This window comes from Aethina tumida, chromosome 5 (assembly GCF_024364675.1).
Source record: "Aethina tumida isolate Nest 87 chromosome 5, icAetTumi1.1, whole genome shotgun sequence".
In the NCBI taxonomy this organism is placed as follows: Eukaryota; Metazoa; Arthropoda; class Insecta; order Coleoptera; family Nitidulidae; genus Aethina; species Aethina tumida.
Window position 1 is genome coordinate 18,617,522 of NC_065439.1, and position 22,019 is coordinate 18,639,540.

At 31.0% G+C, this 22,019-nt stretch overlaps 1 protein-coding gene across 1 annotated transcript; it reads right to left on the reverse strand.

The window, feature by feature from the left end:
- Positions 1-3,016: 3,016 nt before the first annotated feature.
- LOC109597281 (nuclear pore complex protein Nup107) lies at positions 3,017-6,459 on the reverse strand. The gene is made up of 10 exons (XM_020012928.2): positions 5,858-6,459; positions 5,462-5,661; positions 5,109-5,402; positions 4,844-5,053; positions 4,324-4,790; positions 4,026-4,272; positions 3,785-3,970; positions 3,529-3,731; positions 3,230-3,467; positions 3,017-3,170 (listed from the first exon to the last, which is right to left on the reverse strand). The coding sequence occupies exons 1-10, from the start codon at positions 6,237-6,239 to the stop codon at positions 3,066-3,068; spliced, it is 2,532 nt and encodes an 843-aa protein (XP_019868487.2). The 5' UTR covers positions 6,240-6,459; the 3' UTR covers positions 3,017-3,065.
- Positions 6,460-22,019: the final 15,560 nt, after the last annotated feature.

Below are 22,019 nucleotides of genomic sequence, written 5' to 3' on the forward strand. Positions count from 1 at the left end.
GTTAAAATGTGAAGTGTAATTCAATTATCTATGATGTACGCAAAATGTTTTTAATCCATTTTTTCAAAAGTGAAGTGTAATCCAATTATCAGTGATGTGCATTAAATATTTTTTATTCGAATTTCCAGTGAAATAATATTGTTATACAGCTAAAACAGTGGATTCGCTCCGATAATCCAAGTAATGTAATTCGAATTGTATGCACGTGATTGCAGTAACCAATCATCAAAATAAATAAACGCAAATCGCCGATGAAGTTCAAGGAAGTTAGCACGAACATGTATATTCAACATCCACTTGTGCAACGTATCAGAAGTACCTGGTGGGGGGTTGGAATTAGTGGCGGAGCCGATAGAGTTAGAGCAGTTATCATAGTCGAGAGTAGATCGGAGTGAAGTGAGGGAAATTTAGTTTAGTATTCTAGTCCGTATCATTGCGAGGCGGGGGTCAAGTGACTTAATTGGGAAACGAGATACTTCACCTCATCCAACCGTCGCAGCCTTCCATTATGTCACGGAGCCACATGTCTCATGACTTACAATCAGGCCCCCAAGTGCCTGGCTCAAGATGGTTCGTGGCATTATCAATCAGCCACGATTTAATATACACGGCCTAACTTTCGTATTAAAACACTTAGCGCCGACTTTTTGGACTAGCTTATTAATTAAAGTTTAAGCGCACCAGATCGCCGTGCAACTGCTCCGATAAATCAACAATTTATATTTATACAGTTAACGGTTGTGGTTCTCGCAAGTGTTTGTGGCAAACATTTAAAGAACTCTAGCCTTTTATCCGGCAAATGTTTGTAAATTGTCGACAGACCCCCGATTGGATAAAATACGGCCATAGAAAACTAAAGTCTACAAAGATTGATGAGGGCGCCAAAAAACCTTAATTCGGGAAAAACTTGCGGTGGCTTTCCAACAACTTGGCAGTAATTAATTATTTAAATTTTTTATTTTTTGTGCAAACCGGTCATTAACTCCTTCATTGTCGGACCGACTATAAATTCACCTTATTGATTACAAAAAACTTCAATTCAAGGGTTAATGCCTTTTTTAATTAACCGTTCCTGAAGATATTGGGAGCACAGTACAGTGAGGGTCAAACATTTAGAAGAAATAAACAAGAGTAATTAATAAACTACATATAAATTATAACAAATAAAATAAATAAATATTCTTCTTTTTTCAAATATGAAGTTTCCATTCTGGAAACTAATAAGAAATAATCAATACGATAATAGTTTGTATTCTACATTGTAACACGACAATAAATTTAAAAAAATAAAGTGTTTTCTTTCATTTTTTGGCGAAAGGCGATTTATTTCTTTTTGCAGACTTGGCAAAATATAATATGTGGAACACCCCACCGCGATGTAATGGATATGAAATTGTATTTTTCCTCTGGATACCGACAAAACATATTTGTTTCAGTTAAAAGTGCTTTTATTAAACCGTCAACTAAATGCGAAACGTTCCTTAAATATATAAATGTTTGTCACGGAGGCATAATAAAAATGTTTTTGCACGCTTAATTTTGTGATTTTGTGATTTATCGACATTCGAAATCGATACGTCGGCAAAAACGTCGCATTTGTTAAATCAATACGGAGTCGAAACGTAAATAATTATTTAATTAGGGAAAACTGTTCGGAGTTGTGAAACGTGCTAATATTACCGCAGATCTCGTATTGCACTCGTAAAATACAACGACTGCCAATGAAGTCGAAAACTGGCAATTCTGGCTCATTTTCTATAAATCTTGCACGGATTGTGCGAACACAATGATTAACTAATTGGCCGAACGTTTTCATTAACGGCTATTAACTGTATACGATATAAATTTCATGTTCGGAAATTATAGTCACCCACTTTAACCCCGACTTTGTGATGCAAATTCATTTTAGACCCGACGAATGTTGTTACGTGAAACATCGACTTCATTAACTCCGTTTGTAATTACATCAAATATGCATCTTTAATCGCGTCTTGTGTCTACATTATCCGTCTGACCTACACCCTATACTACTAATTAATATTTATGTGGGTGCTTGGGTCCTTAGATCCTACACTTATGCCTTTAATACGTGAAAATGATGCCCTTTCATAAATGACCACTTTGACCGTTAACCATAATCTGAATTATTTGACCATAAAGTTGAAACGGGGAGATATTGTGTAAAAATTGACAAAATTAATTAAACTATAGGTAAAGGAAGAGGGATCCTTGGTCCTTGCGTATATAATTATCTTATTATGATTATGACCTGCTCAATTCAGAAAAATATATGCAACATTTTATTGAGTAAGAATGTAGTATTTTTTATAATATTATTTTAACAGTTCACATTAATTAAAAGAATTGTGGTTAAAATATTTATTATTAATAATGTTCAAAAGCAATATCCTAACTAATATGTAATTTAAATTAATTAATTTAACCATAAATTTGAAACAAGATAAAAATAAAAATTGATCAAAATTAAATAGAAAACGGTTGAAAAGGAATTTGGTGCTCGGTTGCTTAGATCCCACACTGAAGCCTTTAATACGTGAAAATGACGCTCTTTCATAAAGGAAACGTTTGACCGTTAAAGATAATCTGAATTAATTTATTTGATCATAAACCTAAAGCACGGTGACAATGTGTAAAAATTGATCAAAATTAAATAGAAAATGGCTAAAAGAAAGGGGATTTGTTGGGCGACCGTTCGGTAGAATGTGGACTTTGCATGAAGCGCGAGTTTATGGGATTGAAGTTAAATTTAAATCACACCGGTTCTTTTAAGAGGCACTTAAAAAGGCGCTCGCAAAAAATGAGTTACTCCACTTCAGTTTATAGTTAGTTTATATAGAAAACTTTGTTGCACGGGATTCACTACTTACAAAGTGCCTACTAACTGGGTAATATAATGGAATAAAACGAGTTTGAAAAAAGTATTTTTATGCGCTCATGAAAGATGCAATGACTGAAAGTGATGATGATAATTTATATCCAAAAAGAAAAATCGATATGTTTAAGAAACACATTTTATTAATAAATATAAAAATATAATACAAATTCTAATCATCATCAGTACCAAATGGATCTTTGTTTGCTTTGACCAAAGTCAGTGAACTCTCGCAGAGTTTGGTTAGCAGATCTCCTAATTTTTCTTTGGAGTACACCTAGAAAGTAAAATTACGCCATAAATATAGTTTTATTCAGATAAATTAATAAGACAAACCTGGTAAAGTTTATGATCCTCTGAAGCAATTATATCAGCTAATTGAACACATTCTCCATGTTGATTAGATTCCTTCAAAACTAAACATAACAATAAGACAATCTCTGGTATACAGACAGAACGGAGATAATCAGCATCTTTCGCCTCAACGTCACACAACCACCCTCCAGGGAATAACAAAACATTGTATAGAACTGTTTTGGCGTTCTTAGCCATCTGCGCCAATCCCATCTTCCATCTAAAATACATAAATATTAGCCATTGTAATCCTTTAAATTATGTAATTATTATTTAATTACCGTTCAAATTCTGCATTATATTGACTACATTTATGCTGATAAGCGACCTTGTCAACAAATGGTGCGTGTTCTGGCAGTGGTTCTGGTGGTAAAGGTGCACTCCCTTTCAAAGAAAACCATTCATTAAAAGCGTCACATGCACTCAAATAAGCTTTATATGACAAATGTTCTTTAATTGCCTTGTCAACATTTTCTTGATGCACCTACAAATAAATAATGTATTCCAATTTGTTAGTTTAAGTATTTGATAGTTTACCAAAGATGCAACAATATCATGGGGTAACTTCTCCATAGCTTTTTGTGCACATTCCACTTTACCTACAGTAAGAAATGCAAATACTATAGCGTTGCATTGCAATAAAAACTCAGCTCTTTGCTGCTCAAAGAAATTCAACCAATCTAAGGCGCCAATCTTGAAAATATCCGATTCTGTCACTTTTACCTACGTGATATCAAATATTAATATTTAACAATTAAAATTTTAAACAATTTTATACTTGTAAATTATCAGATTCTTCCATTTCAAGAGGTCTGCTTCTAATATTCTCCACTACTTGTTTAGTAATGGCGAATATGTTTAAGCCGCTGTTTTCGGCGTAAATAAGCGACGTCTTCCTCTCTTCAGGATCGACGATGTTCTCCAAGTACATTGCATACAACTGTATCTGGCTAGCATTGCTTAATTTACTTACATAATACGCCACCATCTGCGTTTCATTCATTTCCGTTAATCTTCTTATATAACTATAATATAAACAAAATATTATATAGTAGTAACCAGTTGTAAACACTTACGCTTCCACAATTTTCTCCACGCTCTGTCTGTTGTTGGCCTGTCCAATCTGCTCCAAGAACAACACCAAATGCGCCGCAAATCTCAAAAATTGAGTGTCCACCATTGAATTCTCCGCCCAATCCTCCAAATAATTGACCAACTTTGGAATCTCGTCCAGAATAATGTACTTCTGGATGATGTGATCCCTTTTGCGAGCCTCATCCCGAACAATCGGGTTCTTGGAGGACTCCAGTGCGTCGAAAACTTCGTTCAAAGATCGCCTCTGGATCCAATATTCCTCGGGTAAGGGCGAGTAGCTGTTGTTGCGGACTACACAGTCTCTAACTTCGGATTCGACGCGAATGTCAACGATGCCTTTCATGTACGCCCACAGATTGTCTTCCCAAGTTTTGCACACTGATAGTATTGGGTCGATGTAACCGCAGAAAACTCCTATTGATGCTTTATCATATAGGCTTAGGTAGTCCTAAATATTACACAATTAGTTACAGTCTTGAATAAATGTGTTAGAAATGTTACTTGTTTGCAGTACTTGATTGCCATAGCTTTCCAAATATCCCTGTTGGCGTTGCCTTCGATTTCAGCTGGAGGCATGTCCTCAAATCCATCATCGACGTCAGTGATGTCACTCTCCACTTCATTGTCACCTTCCTTTATGTTAGGATTGTGATACAGACGCCAGCCTTCGAAAATCGCAGCTTTCCATGAATGCCCAGATTGTTGGCACAACTGTAAAACATCAAATTAATACCTTCATTAAGTCAGTTTTCATTCAAATCCTTACCCTTTGGGCTTGATCCAGTTTTCCGCATCGAATTTCACGGAATATCCTGCGACATAAACGCACTTCATCATCGGCATCTTCGTCGTGAAGCGGACGGTTTTCGTAATGTGGTGCGTCCGGGTCCATTTTGGAGACTATTTGCCGTGAGGATGAAAAGGGAATGGCGTTGGGAAGTTGGAGTTGATGCAAAGTATTCTCCCAACCTACTGTTGCATCTGAGAAATGCAAGATTTCGTCGTCCCTTTCGGCTTCGGTGCTTTCCAGCCAGTCTATCACTAATTGACTTTCGCGGACCTATTAAGGAAAACAAACAATTTAAATTTCTGTGTTTGTATTGGAGTTTAATGAGTTACCAGAGGGTCTCTTTTGAAAAGATTTTCGACGCAGTATTTTTCGGATTTTCCGAAATATTGAATGGTTTCATCGTCATCCATCAAGTTTTGCGTGTGCAAGCGGTCTTGATACAAAATGAACAACAGCCTCCAAGTATTACGCTCGTTTTCCAGCCATTTTTCTTTGTCTGCAGATGTTACAGTGACTTTAGATTTCAAGCCTAAAAATATAACAAATAATATATGAAATAATTTAAACATTGTTTAAATACAAATGATATATAAAGGTAGCAGAAATAAGGTACCACTGTTATATTTCAGTTGTCAATAAACATTGAAATCCTTCATAATAAATAATATAACCAGTTTCCTTTAATTTTTGCCACCACAATTAACAAAGTAATACAAAGTATATACCATCTATAACTTTAAGAGCATCTGATGCACACCTGGCCAAATCAGACAAAACATCCAGAACATCATGTCCCCCAGAATGACTTTGCAGCACCTCAAAGAACTCGATGTACAAGCTTTCGAGGGCATTTTTCCAGGGAGCATTCCCTTGAATCACAGAACCCCTAACAGAGGTATCAAGCAAAATCGATGACATTGTATCATTGTACTTGGAACCTTGGTGCATTATTTTTTGTATTTCGTATGGGGCCATTGTTACACTGAGATCTTGATCATACTGTGTTTTATCCAGCCGACTTTTGTTTGGAGTTTTGAAGAGGCCTCTTCCGGTCGGTCGGAGGGCGTCTTCCAGAAAACGTACCGATCTATCTAAATCGTTATCCATGTTTTCGTCTGGTTTTTAGGAGAAAACCGGGAACAGCTACACACTACCTAACCTCAAAAATGTTTTCTTCGAATTATAACTTAAAATAAAAGGGGACACACAAAGGACACACGCAGTAAATAACTTCACATACTACAGCACTTTATAATAATGTATTTTGTTAAATTGAACATGTGTATTAATTATTTTTTATTTAATTTTAAATGTAAATTTAAACTAATGGAACATAATACTAACGGCACGGGTTGATTCGATAGCCATCTATGTGTGATTAGACAAACTAAATAAAATAGCAGTAGAATTATGTAATAAGACGGTGATTAACAACAATTAAATAAATAACCTTAAATTGTATAGGTCTAAATTATAAATTTACCTAAAATTTGTATAATTTTATATATATACTAATTACCAATGTAAAAAAAATCTATTTTAACTATTAAAGAGTTTCTGTTAAGTATCATAGATGGCACCACACTATTTATCTTATTAAATCTACACTTTTAAATTATTAAATTGAATATATTCCCAACTTAATTAATTAATTTAATTTAATAATTGCATTATTAACATTTTTTATGTATTTTTTATCTATTTTAGAATATTTATTATTTATTATTTCGAAAGTGTTATTTATTTTAATATTCAAATTTGTCAATTAACGACAATAAAATAAAAGTTTTAGTCGAATTTTTATTACTTAAAATATAATTTGTTGAGATGCCCACCCAATATCCGTAGCTAGTTTAAATAGTTAATAACAGTTGTTAATTCTTGAAATTATAATTATTATTAGTACTCTATTGATAAAACTATATATAAATTATTCGTTAAATCATAAATTGAAAGGAAATGGTTCCATTAGTACAAACAAGTTGAAGAGCCAGCTTTCCCTGGATTAATTGGTGATTTTAGCCAAGCACCCAGATAATTGTATCTCGCAGTTCCTGGGTGAAGGACCTCGAACCTATCACGTTTTGTACGGTTTTTCAATTAAACAAACAAACGAACTCGCTATCATAAGAAACCGTTTTTAAAAAACTGGACCTTTATCAAGACACGAATGCTTGACTTACACACGAGCGTGTGTGATTGCGTTTCGTGTCGATGCCTTGGGATGAGTGCATAAATTCAAGCATTAGCCTTTCCCACCGCGGATAATCCCCGCAACACCTACCATTAGTTACTGTCCGAGTTAAATATTTTACCTCGTTTTTCCTTGATGCTCATATTTACGGCGCGTTTTCGTCCTCCGGTGCCTGTTTAACTGCTGTTGCCCGGCTTGATTTATTTCTGTCCATCTTGACCAACTAATAAGGCGATTAATGCACGCCGGGATGTATCCTATACCCATTTGGATTTTTTTTCCTGCTTATCCAGTAGTTGGAACGAGTAGAAAAAAGTCAATTGTTGGTGGACATGTGTCCGTTTTAATAAACCGTTCGGGTGTTGGTAGATGGAATCGATGTAAATAATGAACTGAACAAAATGGAACGAAATGACTGGCATGTACAATGTGCTATTAGATGAGTGTTGGCAAATTGCAAAAATAAAAAAATTAATTAAAATTACGAGATATTATGTTCACGATTTCATATTAACTCGAAAGAAAATAGTCATCAATTTGGAAAATTAACTTGATCGTGCTACTTGGTGTGCAGAATCCATGTGAAAAGTCCACAAATTACAGTGAGTGCAGTTCTATCTAGAATAGGCAGCAGTAATCTTTTAAAGCGTTTACTCATTTATAATAGAGCGATGTATTAAAATTGTAGGTATTCCACGGGAATGAACATTTTGCATTTTATTATTAAAATTGTCGATTTTACATTATTTTCCTGGATAGCTTACGACATATAATTACTAGGCACTGTGCTGTTACTGCCCGCAACTACAGCAATATCCTCCTTAATATCGTTACCCAATTACGGGTTATGGCTAAAAACCTCTTACCAAAGTGACTGCGATTATTTTTCAAGCGTATTTAGGCCTCTGGAAAAAAATAAATGCAATACAATTACTTCAGATATGTATGATAGTCTTCGTTTATGTGTGAGCTTGTTATTTTTCAATCTGGCCCAGTTGTGGCTTCTGTGGGAAGTAACTACTTTTTTATTTTTTGCAAAATATTAAGTTTATGTTCAAACGTAAAATGATCCTTCATTAATTAAAAACAGCAATTTTCGCAAGGTGAAAAGTGATCCGCAAAAAACAAGTGTGTGACCCAAATAAATGGCAATCAAGTCCGTCATCAAAATGTGAAAATGAACCAGTTTAAAATTCTTTCTCTCGTACAAAGACTCCACCGCACACGTTAAACTTTCACCATATTGTTCCGAGACAATAAATATCATCGCATCCACTTTCTACACTTGCACCGTGGTGCACTCACTATTATTCTACAACTTTTCTTGACCTTACACACCTTTGTTTCTGTTGATCTCAACCCGGCCGTGTTACTATGTAAACTAGTATTAATGGTCAACGTATGACCTACTTTTTCATTAAGCTCCACTTAAGCCTCAAATCGATGATCCGAAGTGGAACCTCTTACGCACCACAACCGAGCCGGACGACTCCCTCCATAACCTAGTCCAATTTAATAAAACCCGTTAAACGTCCGTTTTTTATTTTCGCAATCGCTTCAAACTCCAAATGAGCACCATTTATAGCTTCCACCCTTAAAGGCGGCCATCGCCAACAAAAACGTACCGACGTTTTCGAAGGCGAGCACGTGGAAAAGAACAACAAAAAGTCGCCGTTTCGTCTTTAAAACTTTTTCATTTTTCTCCTCGCATTATGTATTATTCATATTACAGATTATTTGCTGCTTTTATTCCGGCCACTGTGCCGCCGAATCTTTCGGACGGACCGTGTGCTTGTGTGTGTGTTTGTATATGGGCACGTGCGGCGAGCCCTCTTTTTACTCTTTTCCGCGCTCCAATCCGACTTCACTTTATATGGGCAGACCGTTCTTCTGCGATGCGTCCGACCCGTGCAGAAATTGACTGTGGTACGGTCGAAAGTTTTTGGGACAAAAATCATCGTAGACCAAAATTACGGATTAGTCAACCCTGGCCGGTCAAGGTTGGCCGGTATTACAATCGGTAAAATTTTTTAATTAATTATTAACTTTATTATGCCCATATGACAACTGAAAATACTGGTTTTGAAACTATAAACACCATAATCTAGTTATTTATTCACCTAAAAACGGGCGAGGGAAAAATGCCGCCAGTAAACAAGCACAAGTTAAAAATATCTTCGTGTTTAACACCAATGGGTATGGTAATAACTTATTGATTACTAACAAATTGAACAGAATTACGCAAAAGGTTTTCTTTTATTTCGACCAACTTGTCTTCCTAGTGAGATTTAATTACCTAATTAAATTTATTGCCTTTTGGTTCATATTCCAGGAAAATATTGGGGGTGCTTAAAAAACCAACATCTGTTTTGATTTCCTTCCATTACATAAAAAACATCAATAACAAATAATAGTTACAATGGTGGATGAAATAGAACTTCCAATTTACCAGTTTGAAGTCTCTCTAATGTGATATATGACCTCGTGTTGTCATGAGGAAGCAGAATGTCTTTATATTGACTAAAGATATTTTTTGAGTTCTTGGTCTACTCGAAGTATTATTCTTTTGGTTTCTTGGTAGGTAGGTAGTCTATATGTCTGATTTCACGCGCAGTCCATCATTCAGACATCAAAATATTTCACCAGCTTCAAATTATTGTCCAGACATTAATTGCACAAGGCTTCTTTCTGATTGGTGATTCATGACAATTTATTTCAAACGTCTTTCACAAATCATTTCGAATGAAACAGAGCTTCCTTCGTTAGTAGAGGGTTCAGGATAACCTCAACGTTGTTCTTCTGTTCATTACCAATGGAAATTCTGTGATTTCACTTACTCCAATAGATCATTCCTAATAAATAAAAGTGTTTTAAATAAAATAATATAAAAATATTGGTTATTTCAAATGAAAATATAGTATAAGACAGTCTAGAAATATAGTGTTTTGTTTCAGTGAATGACCATGATATTGAAAATATGACTGATGAGGAAGTTTTCAAAATATGTAGTTTATTTTACAGATAAAAATTGTATATATAAATCAGGATCAAGATGAGTACAAAAATATATGACTTTCAGAAAAGATTGACAAATAAAAATGTTACTTTAATCAAATAATGAGAAATTGAATACATTCAATACAATACATTGTTTCTGTGGCTGATCATGATATTGAAAATATAAAAAATGAGGAGGATTTCGAAGTCTTGACAGTTTATTTTATACGTTTTTACAAATCAGGTGAAAATGGGTACAAAAATATGACACTCAGAAAATATTAATCAATAAAAATATTGGTTTTATCAAAGAATGAGAACTCTAACACATTTCAGAAGAAAATATAAAGCAGTTCATAAATATAGGCAGTTGTTTTTGTGACTGACCATGATGTTGAACATATGTGCGATGAGGAAGATTTCAAAGTCTTTAGAGTTTATTTTAGAGGTATACTTTGTTTTTAAAAATCAAGGCTCTGGAATTATAGGAAAAAAATAAATAGAACAGTTTAGGTCCCTGGGTAAAATAGAAGACAGCCCTAACTTTAAATAATATTTGGCGATGTTTTTTGCTGGACTCCTTCCTCCTCATTTTGATCTCACCTAATTAATGGACGTCCCTGGACCGAATGCAAATTTTTCCGGTGTCCTGTCCAAAACCTGAGCCCGCCGAAAATTGCATTATTCCGTGATGTCAGCCCGTTCGCGTACCATAAACGGCCAGATACTAGATTATGTTTTATTATGTAGCACGAATAATTCCCCGGCAATAAAATTGGATCGTTAAATTTGACATGCACCATTAAAATATCAGCTTTTTTTCCAACTGGTCGAATCCGAAATGCAACTGCAACCAAATTCGGAGTTAGATGCGGCCGATCGTGATTTAAAATCAGATCACGGATCGCGGATCAAGTGGCGAATCTAAGCATTGTATGTAAGTATTCCGATTCCGAGAAGCGATAATTAAAATGAAAATATCAAGTATTGTGCTCTATATGGCGCTTATCACTCACAGATAAGTGCTCTTAGTTTTTTATTTGTGTTCGTTGGTCGGCGTTCCTTAAGAAAATTATTATTTTATTCGTTTTGGCAGTGTACCCCTCACAGACACTTCAAAAAGGCTTCAGTAAAGATATGATTTATGTATTTAACAAATGAAGCAAAATTTTAATCAGAATTTGTTGTTTTTTAATTATTATCACATTTATCCCTCTACGTCATTGACAAATAAATTGCTACGTAGAATTTTTATATTGAAAAATGGTTAATAAACTGACTTTCTTATTGGAAATATAATGGATAAAAATCTAGCTATTCTTTGTCACCACCCAGTCATCATTTTCAATAATAAGATTTTCTGAATTTCTTATGTCATATACCTTAGTACTGATTTGTAAAAAATATTTACTTAACAAACAAACTCTAAATACTTTGAAATTTCCAATTCATGGTCAATATCAAAAACAATGTGTAAGACTTTTTATTATTCCAAAAAAACAATATTTTCTAAAAGTTTTATATTTTTGTAGCCTTGATTTAAAAAAAAAATGTATACTGCCTATATTTATGAACTGCTTTATATTTTCTTCTGAAATGTGTTAGAGTTTTCATTCTTTGATAAAACCAACATTTTTATTGATCAATATTTTCTGAGAGTCATATATTTTTGTACCCATTTTCACCCTTATTCGTAAAAACAATTTATCCGTGTAAAATAAACTATAAAAACTTCTAAATCCTCCTCATTTCTTATATTCAATATCATGATCAGCCACAGAAACAACTGACTATATTTCTTAAATGTCCTATATTTTCTTCCGGAATATAGTCAATTTCTCATTATTTGATTAAAGTAACATTTTTATTTATCAATATTTTCTGAGAGTTATATATTTTTGTACCCATCTTGATCCTGATTTATAAATACAATTTATACCTGTAAAATAAACTTTGAAACCTTTCTCATATTCATCAATAAATAAATAAAAATAATAAAATAAACGATAAATTATGAAAATTTTCTCTTCATTCATGTTTTCAATTTCAAGATCACTCATAGAAATTATGACGATGTTTTTAGATTTTTCTATATTCTCTTCAGTTCTCGTTTTTCTCAATTACTTAGACCATATATTTTTGTACTCACCCTAATAGTGATTTGTAATAATAAATACAAAATAAACTCTAAAGACTTCATCATTCATTTATATTTTTACTATTATACTCAGTCACACAAATAACTGACTATGTTTCTAGGCAGTCCTATATTCTCTTCAGGAACCTGTTTCAGTTCTTATTCTTCATCAGAACCATCATTTTTATTCATAGATATCGTCTGAGTTACTCAAGTCATTTATTTTTATCGTCATCTTAACTCTGATTTGTTAAATTATTAAATACTTGTTAAACGTGAATAGAACCTTCCTTCCCCAACTATGTTTCTGAACTGTCCTATTTAAGTCTCTTTTTGTATTCTTCTTAACACTGGTTGGTGCAAAGATTTTGAAACACGAGCAGAGAAAATTGGCAACAAATCTAGACGTATATAACTATAAATAGTTGTGGTAGGTATACCAGATGATTTAAATTTAATTAAAACGCCTAAGGGTAGGAATCTAATTTTCTAATTATAAAATTGGTTTTAAAATAGAATACATACATCACTTTTTAAGAAATCGGAAAATATATCAAGCATGTGCTTGTCAGACACGTACGCTTGGCCTTTATTTTTTTTCCGGTGCATACAGTGGAACAAGTATAGTAATTTGTGATTGATTATGATAATTATTTAATTTAAATAACAAATGAGACGCCAAGTGGATAATTTTGCGGTAATAATCCTTCGCAAAATAACAGATTTTCAATTACGCCCACAACAAAGTAAATGTCGTTCCTCATAGTTCTCATTAAAGGGATTCTCCAAATTTCCAAGCGGTTTTGGTGGTCAGTTATTAGAACGCAATTAAACGTGACGCAAGTCCGACTTAATTGCAAACTCATAACATTAATGAAAACATCGGTTTTTCTCATTTGCATCGCATCCTGGAAACGTCCAACTTAATTGTTTCTTCCATTTCCTACGTCCATTCAAAATGCACAAAACGTCCTTTATCGCACGAACAATCAAGGAAAACGATCTGTGGGAATACTATTTCTTAATTTATTTTGGCTGATTTTTTTACAACCTCCCGAAGAACTGCTATCGTCGCATCTAAAATCTTTATTGTGTTCTCCGTTCTTTTTTACATCGTACGGGAGTGCAGGGTGTCTCTGTTTGAGGGTACGACCCTCGCTTTGATTAATGCCAGATCCAAATCGACCGGGGTGGGTCAGGTGTGCTTTCGATTCCGCATTTTTTTAACGAAAAAAAAAAGAGAAATTTAATACCGGTGCTTGAGATACTTTTAGTTTCATTTCTTTTCGCCACGTTTTGCACATTAAAAATTTTTGCACGCCGGTCGTGCACACAGGTTAATAGTAGTTTTCTGTCAGCGGCATGATAAATTTCGTCGTAAATTGACCACAAAATTGGCCTGCAACATAACGTTGTACAAATAGAATAATCCTTTTGTGTCGGTTATTAAGTGTGAACAGTCCGAGACTTAATGGGGGTTATTTCGAGCTACCGGCGGCCGCTGTAGGTAAATTTTGCGACCCCCGAAACTTAATTTGTCGGAAAATTAAAAAGCTATCGATTCCTAAGCCTTTTTTCTAATTATTCGCACAATGCCCCGACATGTAGATCATCAGTAACGCCCTTTTGATTTTGAATGGAAGGAAAGGATTGACAAGGAGTCTCGGTCACGATAAATTTTATTGTTACATGCACCGAAATCTTATTTAATAACCGGTTAATTCGCATTCGAAAACCAGAAAAACTGCATTACTAACAAAAAACTATTCGTACAAAGCGGAGATTTTAACTCGGCATAAATTTTCATAAAATTATTGCTGTTCCGGAAAATTACCTCTTCTCTAATCAAATGTGTACGCAACACCACAATTATCAGTGGCTAAACATTTATTAACGACCCGGAAAATACTCCAACAAAATCGTCGATAAAATAAATTCGTATTCGTATGCGTGTGTAAATGATACAATGTTCACGGTGTGATTGACCTGAAAAACGGCGAGATTAATAATAATAATGAAATTAAACACCCACTTCTCCGTTTTGTGTTTGCCTTAAGTTTAATGGCACCGTACAAGATTGTTTTTCAATAATTATAAAACCAGAAACTCAATTTACATACCTCGCAAATCATTTTAAGATCTTACGTCCTTCTCCAATTCTGAAGCGAAACTGAATTTGTATAAACGTCGAGCTTTTCTATCCATTGATCAAACTTAAAAAAACATTGTGTTCGTGTGTTTTTATTTTGGCATCAGGTGTTCCACGATTTGCATATTATAAGGTCAATTTTGCAGGAATAATGCAGGAAATATGTAGTGTGTTGTTTCTCGAGTCTAATGGTATTCAATAAACTATGAATAGCAGCGTTTTATTGCATTTTTTTGTTTGAATGAAGGTTGCACCGGCCACAATAAAACAGGCGTTTCTGTAAAAATGTTTGATCATGGAAAATTTAAGTAACTCCATTTCATAAATGTGTTATTGATTGTTACTGAGTGTGTTTAAAATTATTTATTTTACATAAATTTCTAAGTTGATGACGTCTGTTTACTATACTTGAATCAAGTGTTTACGTATTTGCTTTAAAAAAAACATTTTCCTACATGTTTTTCCTAGATAAGGTTTTAATTTTAATATGTTAATTATTTGTTTTGTGGGATATCCGTTAGTGTTTTTTCTTTTGAAGTTAAAAATACCCAGTACATTTAGCTTTAATCGAAGTAGTAATATTTGTATGTAAATTAATTTAAATGTATTTAGGATTTTCAATGAGTTTTCCATTGAAGAGATGTACAATTATTTTATAATACCTTATGTACTCTTTGGATAAGTTCTTCATATTATATATTAAAACATTATTTTAATAGTAATTAATAAAAAATAGTACCTTCGAATTAAAAAAAAATTATTAATGTAATTAAATGATATTAATATTGATGAAACTCTTTCTGCATAACATTAATACTTATTTATTTATTATTGTTGCTTTTAAATTATACTATAAATATATTACCAATAATTTATTACTTTTTTATTATTTTAAAGTGACAACAAATTCTATATACAGTAGTGGTCATAATTAAAGCAACTTTTTAAAATGTTAAATATTTTATCCATAATTTACTAGTGTAGTTTTATACAATATTATAAAAAATACTCTATTTTTATTCTACATATACTTTTCTGAATTGAGCTGGACATAAATAATGCAAATTAGCAACTTAAATTCTGAAATGGATTCTTAATTATGAATATGAGTTATTTAATTTAACATTTATACTTTGTATATTGGTCTTTTTGTTTCATAATTTTAGGTCATCTCATTGGCACGGAATTATAGGCATAAAAGAAGTACAACTCATATTTATAATAAGTTGCTATAATTATGGACAGTACTATAGATAATTATATAAAACAATTTATTATACTTTAATGATTTTTATATTATAACATGAGTAATTTGTAATTAATTATAATTAATAAAATAGTTAATTTTAGTAACAATTGAAAATGAAATTGTTTATTCATTCTGAGAGAAAGAAATAACTTAAAATTGTTAATTATTAATGTAAAATAAAATGTAAATGACAAGAAATCCCTATTTTTTTTATTTATAGAACAATTTTAAAGGCTTCTTAACATAAGAAATGAGAATTTTAATGTTTTTTAGTTATTTTGTGCATAGTATTTAAATACTAATTATTAATACGTAATATGAATTAAATTTCAACCAATTTATTATATAATGTGCTCTAATATTTTTAGTCACAAAAATTTATTTATTTAACGTAAAATAAAAGATAATTAAAAATAAATTTCACTGTTTATACATTTCAAATAAAGCAATTTTTAAAAAATTCTAAATGTGAAAAAATTGTCATGAATTAATTCATTTTTTAGGCATTATTTGCACATATTCAAAATTTCAGTAATAAAGATAAATTTATTTGCTTTATATAAATTGATTAAAATTTTAAGTATCATTAAAATATTTTGTGGAAAAGCTTTTGTAATATTTTCATTTTGTTTCTGAGAATTATTTACAATTTTTAATGTATGGATTCTATTGTTCAGTACCACATTTCCTATTTTATTCATTGACGATGTTTATAATTAATTAATCACAAATTACTCTTCTTCAAACTCTTTAATGATTTACGAGTTATAAGAATAATATCTATAAATATATAAATGACATAGACTATAAATTAGTATAAATAAATTGAATATTCAAAATTTGCTATTGATTAATTTTCTACAAATTGTTTATTATTTTATATATTTGTTTCATAATATCAAATAAAATAAAATAATTATATAATATTAAATTGCATTATATTTATTTTGAATTAAAAATTACAAAAATTAAAATGTAAAACAATAAATTATATATTTTTTTGTTATATTTATGCAACTAATTAATAATTGTCAATTTAAAATAAACAAATAAAAGGCAATTTAATTATATTTATTTATTTTATTTCTGCTGTGTTATTTTCAGTAATAAAAACAAATTTACTTTCTTTATATAAATAAATTAATAATTAAGTTAATATGTTGTTTATTATTATATATTTAGGCACAATCTGCTGAAATTAAAATTTTTATAATTTTTACTTAAATGAATTAAAAAAGTAGTTAGAAATATAAAAAAATAATTTAATAATTCAAATCAAATTTTACTATCTAATCTGCTACACTTAAAAATAAACACTTTATATATTTCTTGCAGACAGTAAATAAAATTAAATCTTTTTGTTTATTTTAAAAAAATAAAACCAAAAAACTCTTAAATTAATAATGTAAAATAAAAAACGTTGATTTTAAAAGTATGTATTAATCTTGTCATGTATTGATTAGTTGTTTAAATATCACGTGTTGGATTTCGAATTTTAATCAGTTTTTTTTTTCTATTGTATAATATGAATAAAAGAACCAAAACCTACAAAATGTATTAATATATTTTATTCTTTTTTTTTTTGTAATATTGTCTCAAATAACGTGATTCATTTTTTTATTAAATTGTATTTTTTTACAATTTTTAATTAATATCTAAATATAATAAATGGGTATTTCTATATATTAATATTATTATTATATATTATTAGCAAATAAATTTAACATGATTTATTATGTAGTTAATTATTATTACTAAGTAAATAGTGGCAACTACTTAACACTAATTTCAACAAAATTTATTAATATATTTTATTAATTTTTTCTAATATTGTCTCAAATGACGTGATACATATTTTTATTGAATTATATTTTTTTCATAATATTTAATTAATATTTAAATATATTAAATAGATATATCTATATATTAATATTATAATTATATATTATTAGCAAATAAATTTAACATTATTTATTATACAGTTAATTATTATTACTAAGTAAATAGTGGGAACTACTTAACACTTTATTTAATTTCAACTAAAAGTAGAGGTGAACAACTCCAAAACACATTACCAGAGAATGTATTAAACTATACCCTTAGAAGCCGACGAATCTTTTCGTCTATCGAACGCGGAAGGGGTCAACAATCTATTCGACATCCTAAACAAAATAAAAGTAAAACTGAAACCTACCCGACGAGCCCGAAAACCAAAACTGAACGCTACACACACAAGTCCGATCATCCATCCCACCTTGTGCCGGGCCGCGTTTTGTTCGATAAATTACATCGGGCTCCACACACATTTTTTTTTATTATTTCTCTCTCCTCCAAGCATACGGAATGCGGAAGACCGTGCAGCCTTCGTTTCGTAACAGGGTTGATCTCGATTTATAACGGTACCACCTCTTTGGGGCAGGTTAGGACAACCCTTTTTAGTTTTTTTTTTCTACACCCGCCGTCATCTGTTCTTTTGGCAGAAGACGCGTTCAGGCAATTTTTTTCTTTCGGACGTGTGTTTCATCTGCGGACGGACAGGCTGCTGTTTTTTTTTACGTCCTTAATGTGCGGCATGTGTTTACGAAATTCAATACGGTTTGATTTATTTTATTGTGCGACGGGGCGAGTTTAATTACTTTCGGTGGTGGTTTTCGATTGTGGCTCTTCGATCGGGTTGTTGATAATGTTTTTTTTGGCAATTAAAGATGTTTTTGGGGTGCGGAAATGGGATTCCCTCAATAAAATTTCGTTTTATTATTTTAGTATCTTTTAAAATGGAATTTTGTGGTTTTAATTACTTTTTTAACGGTTAATTAATTTTAAAAATTTTCAAATTTGATCCCCAATAAAATTTTAGAAGTTTGTTTTCATCTTGTACTTGAACTATCGTCGAAAATTATATTTTTATAATAAATTTCGGGTTATTTATTTCTATTTAAACAAAGAAACAAGAGAAACAATGCAATGCACAGTTTTATGATGCATAATTCAAGGTTAATCAAAATGTGTAGACACTAATTATGTACGTGAAATGTTAAAAAATTAATCTTTTTTTGAAAATTTCGTATTCAAAATTAGAAATTAATTCACTGAAACATCTAATTGTGAGTATACTAAAATGTTATGTACAAACTAAATAGAATTTTTATCAAATTTTATTTAAATTAAGGAATAAAACAAATTATCTCTTTAAATCATTTCTAAAAATTTTATTTACAATAATTATACGTAACATAATAACAAATAAATTGTAAATCAAGAAAATATAAAAAAACAAATGAATTTTAATTTTAATTCAAATTAGGAAAAAATGATTATTTGTTTATTGCTAATAATTTATTTAAAATAAAAATGTTTTTTTTTTATTTAAAATATTTTCTAAATTTTCTTTTATGTTGGGTTTTTATCTATATTTAAAAACAAAACGTTCAAAAATATTCCTAAATATTTCAAATATTCTCTGCCTCCAATATAATAAATTAAATTCTTTAAGATTTTTAATTTTAATTCAATTAAGTTGTAATTAATGAAAAAATAAAAACCAAATGAGTTTTTTTTGTAAAATTTTATTTATAATAATGGGTACAATTAGAAAGTGAAAAAGTGTCAAAAATATTAGAAATTCTATACTTATTATAAATATGAGAAATTGAAATTTAATAATATTTTTAATTTAATTTCAAACAAGTAATTATTGACGAAAAAATTACTCGGTTATGTTTTTTTATCAAATTTTATTTAAAATATTTTATAAAAATAGTTTAGTTTTTTTTGACAAAATGCCAATAAATAATATTTTCTACCCCTAATATAAATATGAAAAATTAATTAATATTCTTACAGATTTTTAATTTTATATTAAATAAATTGTAATTAACGGAAAAAGTAAGAACCAAGAGTATTTATTTTCTCCTTAAAATATTTCCTAAAATTTTTTAAAATATTTCTTAATATTATAAATAAATAATATTTTCGACTCCTAAAATAAATATGAAAAATAAAAATTTAATTTTTTCAGATTTTTAATTTTATCTTAATTAATGAAAATTTTATTTAAAATATGGTGTAAAAAATATTTAGTATTTATTTTCTCCTCCTCCTCCTCCTAAAATTTCCATTAATTTATTGGGTTGTATTTAAGCAATAGACAAAATACCAAAAAATATTCCTAAATATTATTAATAAATAATAATTAGTACCTCTAAAATAAGTGTGAAAAATAAAGGTTTGAAATAAGTTGTAATTTATTCCACTCTTCATTTTTTTTTATTAAAATTTTCTTAGTCGTATTGTATTTTCATTTGTCTATAAACAATAGACCAAAAATTAAATAAATATTCTTAAATATTGAATATTATATTAATATTTTCTTCCTTTAATGCAAATATAAAGATATTTTTTAAGATATTATTTTAATTAAATTTTAATCTTATTCAAAAAAACAATTTGCCCAATTTTCACACGTTTTAAAACGGGTTTCGAATCAATTAAACAAATTTTGTATCTAATTAAAATCTGAGTTACAAAACCTTTTTTTAAGTTTATTATATTGTACTAAAATGCTAATTATTACCTATATATTGTGATAATTTCTATTTTGAAATTATTCAAGAACATAGATAAATAAAGAAATTAATTAAATACAAAGAGAAAATATGAAATTAATAATTTAAATAAATAAGCAAATAATATTAGAAGTAATTAAAATGAAAGGTATGTTTTTTACATGATTCATTTGTATAAAATGGAAAGTGTTTGTTACCCGTACCATAACAAAGTGAACATCATTGGAGAGATTACAGTAATTGTAAATATAAATATTTAGTTTGAACCCATTACCGTCGCCGGCGTAGCCTTTAAGAAAAAGAAAGTAATGACTTACTTTCCTCAATTCTTCTTTTACTTTCATTGATATGGAAAGTAAACATTCGAACTGAATCGTTTTAATGTTCGAAACGTACGTCTTGACGACAGGATACAATCATTATGAACTGCTTAATTAGTTGTAACCTAATAACGTAATACATTTAATCATTCATTAGTTTCGTCTCTGTCAACGGGAGAAAAGGAACAGAAGCGGAGCATCAGTCGTTAGCATGTCGAGTACATATGTTTAATAATTGCATTTTATAAAGATCGGCGCAGCGGAATGCTGAAATTGCTATGAAGAAAAAAATTCATATAGCATGATAGCTATCTGCCTATTAGGTTTTAATTCAGACGCCAATGCAGCCGATGAATACACACCTAACATTAACTAAGAAGATGTTCCAGCTCAAATGAGAGACTGAACCTGAGACTGATTCTACCCTTCTACTTAGCCGAGGCTTCGCACACAAAAAACCAATAAAAAACAAATGGAACTGGGAATCTCACGCTTTGCCGGCTCTATAATTTTCCTCATTTAATATCAATTCCGCCTTAATTTGTTATAATAGTGCTACTGCCAATTTGTTCATACAATATGTATTGTGGCAGAGATGAAAATATTGCTTTCGAATGTAATCGCAGCCGCAACAAAAGATGTAAAAGACGGTGCTAAGGTATGTTCCACTGCCGACAAGACTGTTTTTTTTTTGTCCTAAGGAATTTACATTCTCCGGAGATACCACACAACATGACACCGACCGATATTCGCCACATCGCACCAACGTCCATTTGTTTCAGTGGCATCGATCCATCATCTAAACAACATTGGGGGGAAAAAACCTCCAACGCCCAACACAATAACACTCAACGTGGTAATTATTCACGTGGTCATAGATCGGGCCGGGCCGCCGGTCCGACGTGCAGGATGCAACCCAGGCTATTAGCCCGCGTGTGTTAGTACAACAAACTAATTTAACTATGGGACAAGAACCCCGTGTTCCTCGGATAAGATAATATAAAAAGAGGCATAAAAAAACGGAGGCATGTTCAAGTACGCGGCCAACGACCCGCCTTGGCTTGTTTGATGTTGCCCTTTACGCACTCTGTTTGAGGAACCCGAAACAACCACGGATCGCGCGTCTTCCTTCCTCATGCCAGAATTAAGTTTCGAGTCTACCAATTACGACACCGTCGCTTCGATGACGGGTCCCGTGTCGTCGTCGCCACGGCCTTGGCGTTCGTTTTTTCGGCGCTGCAATCTTTATTTATAGCGGCGGCATTAACATATTTTT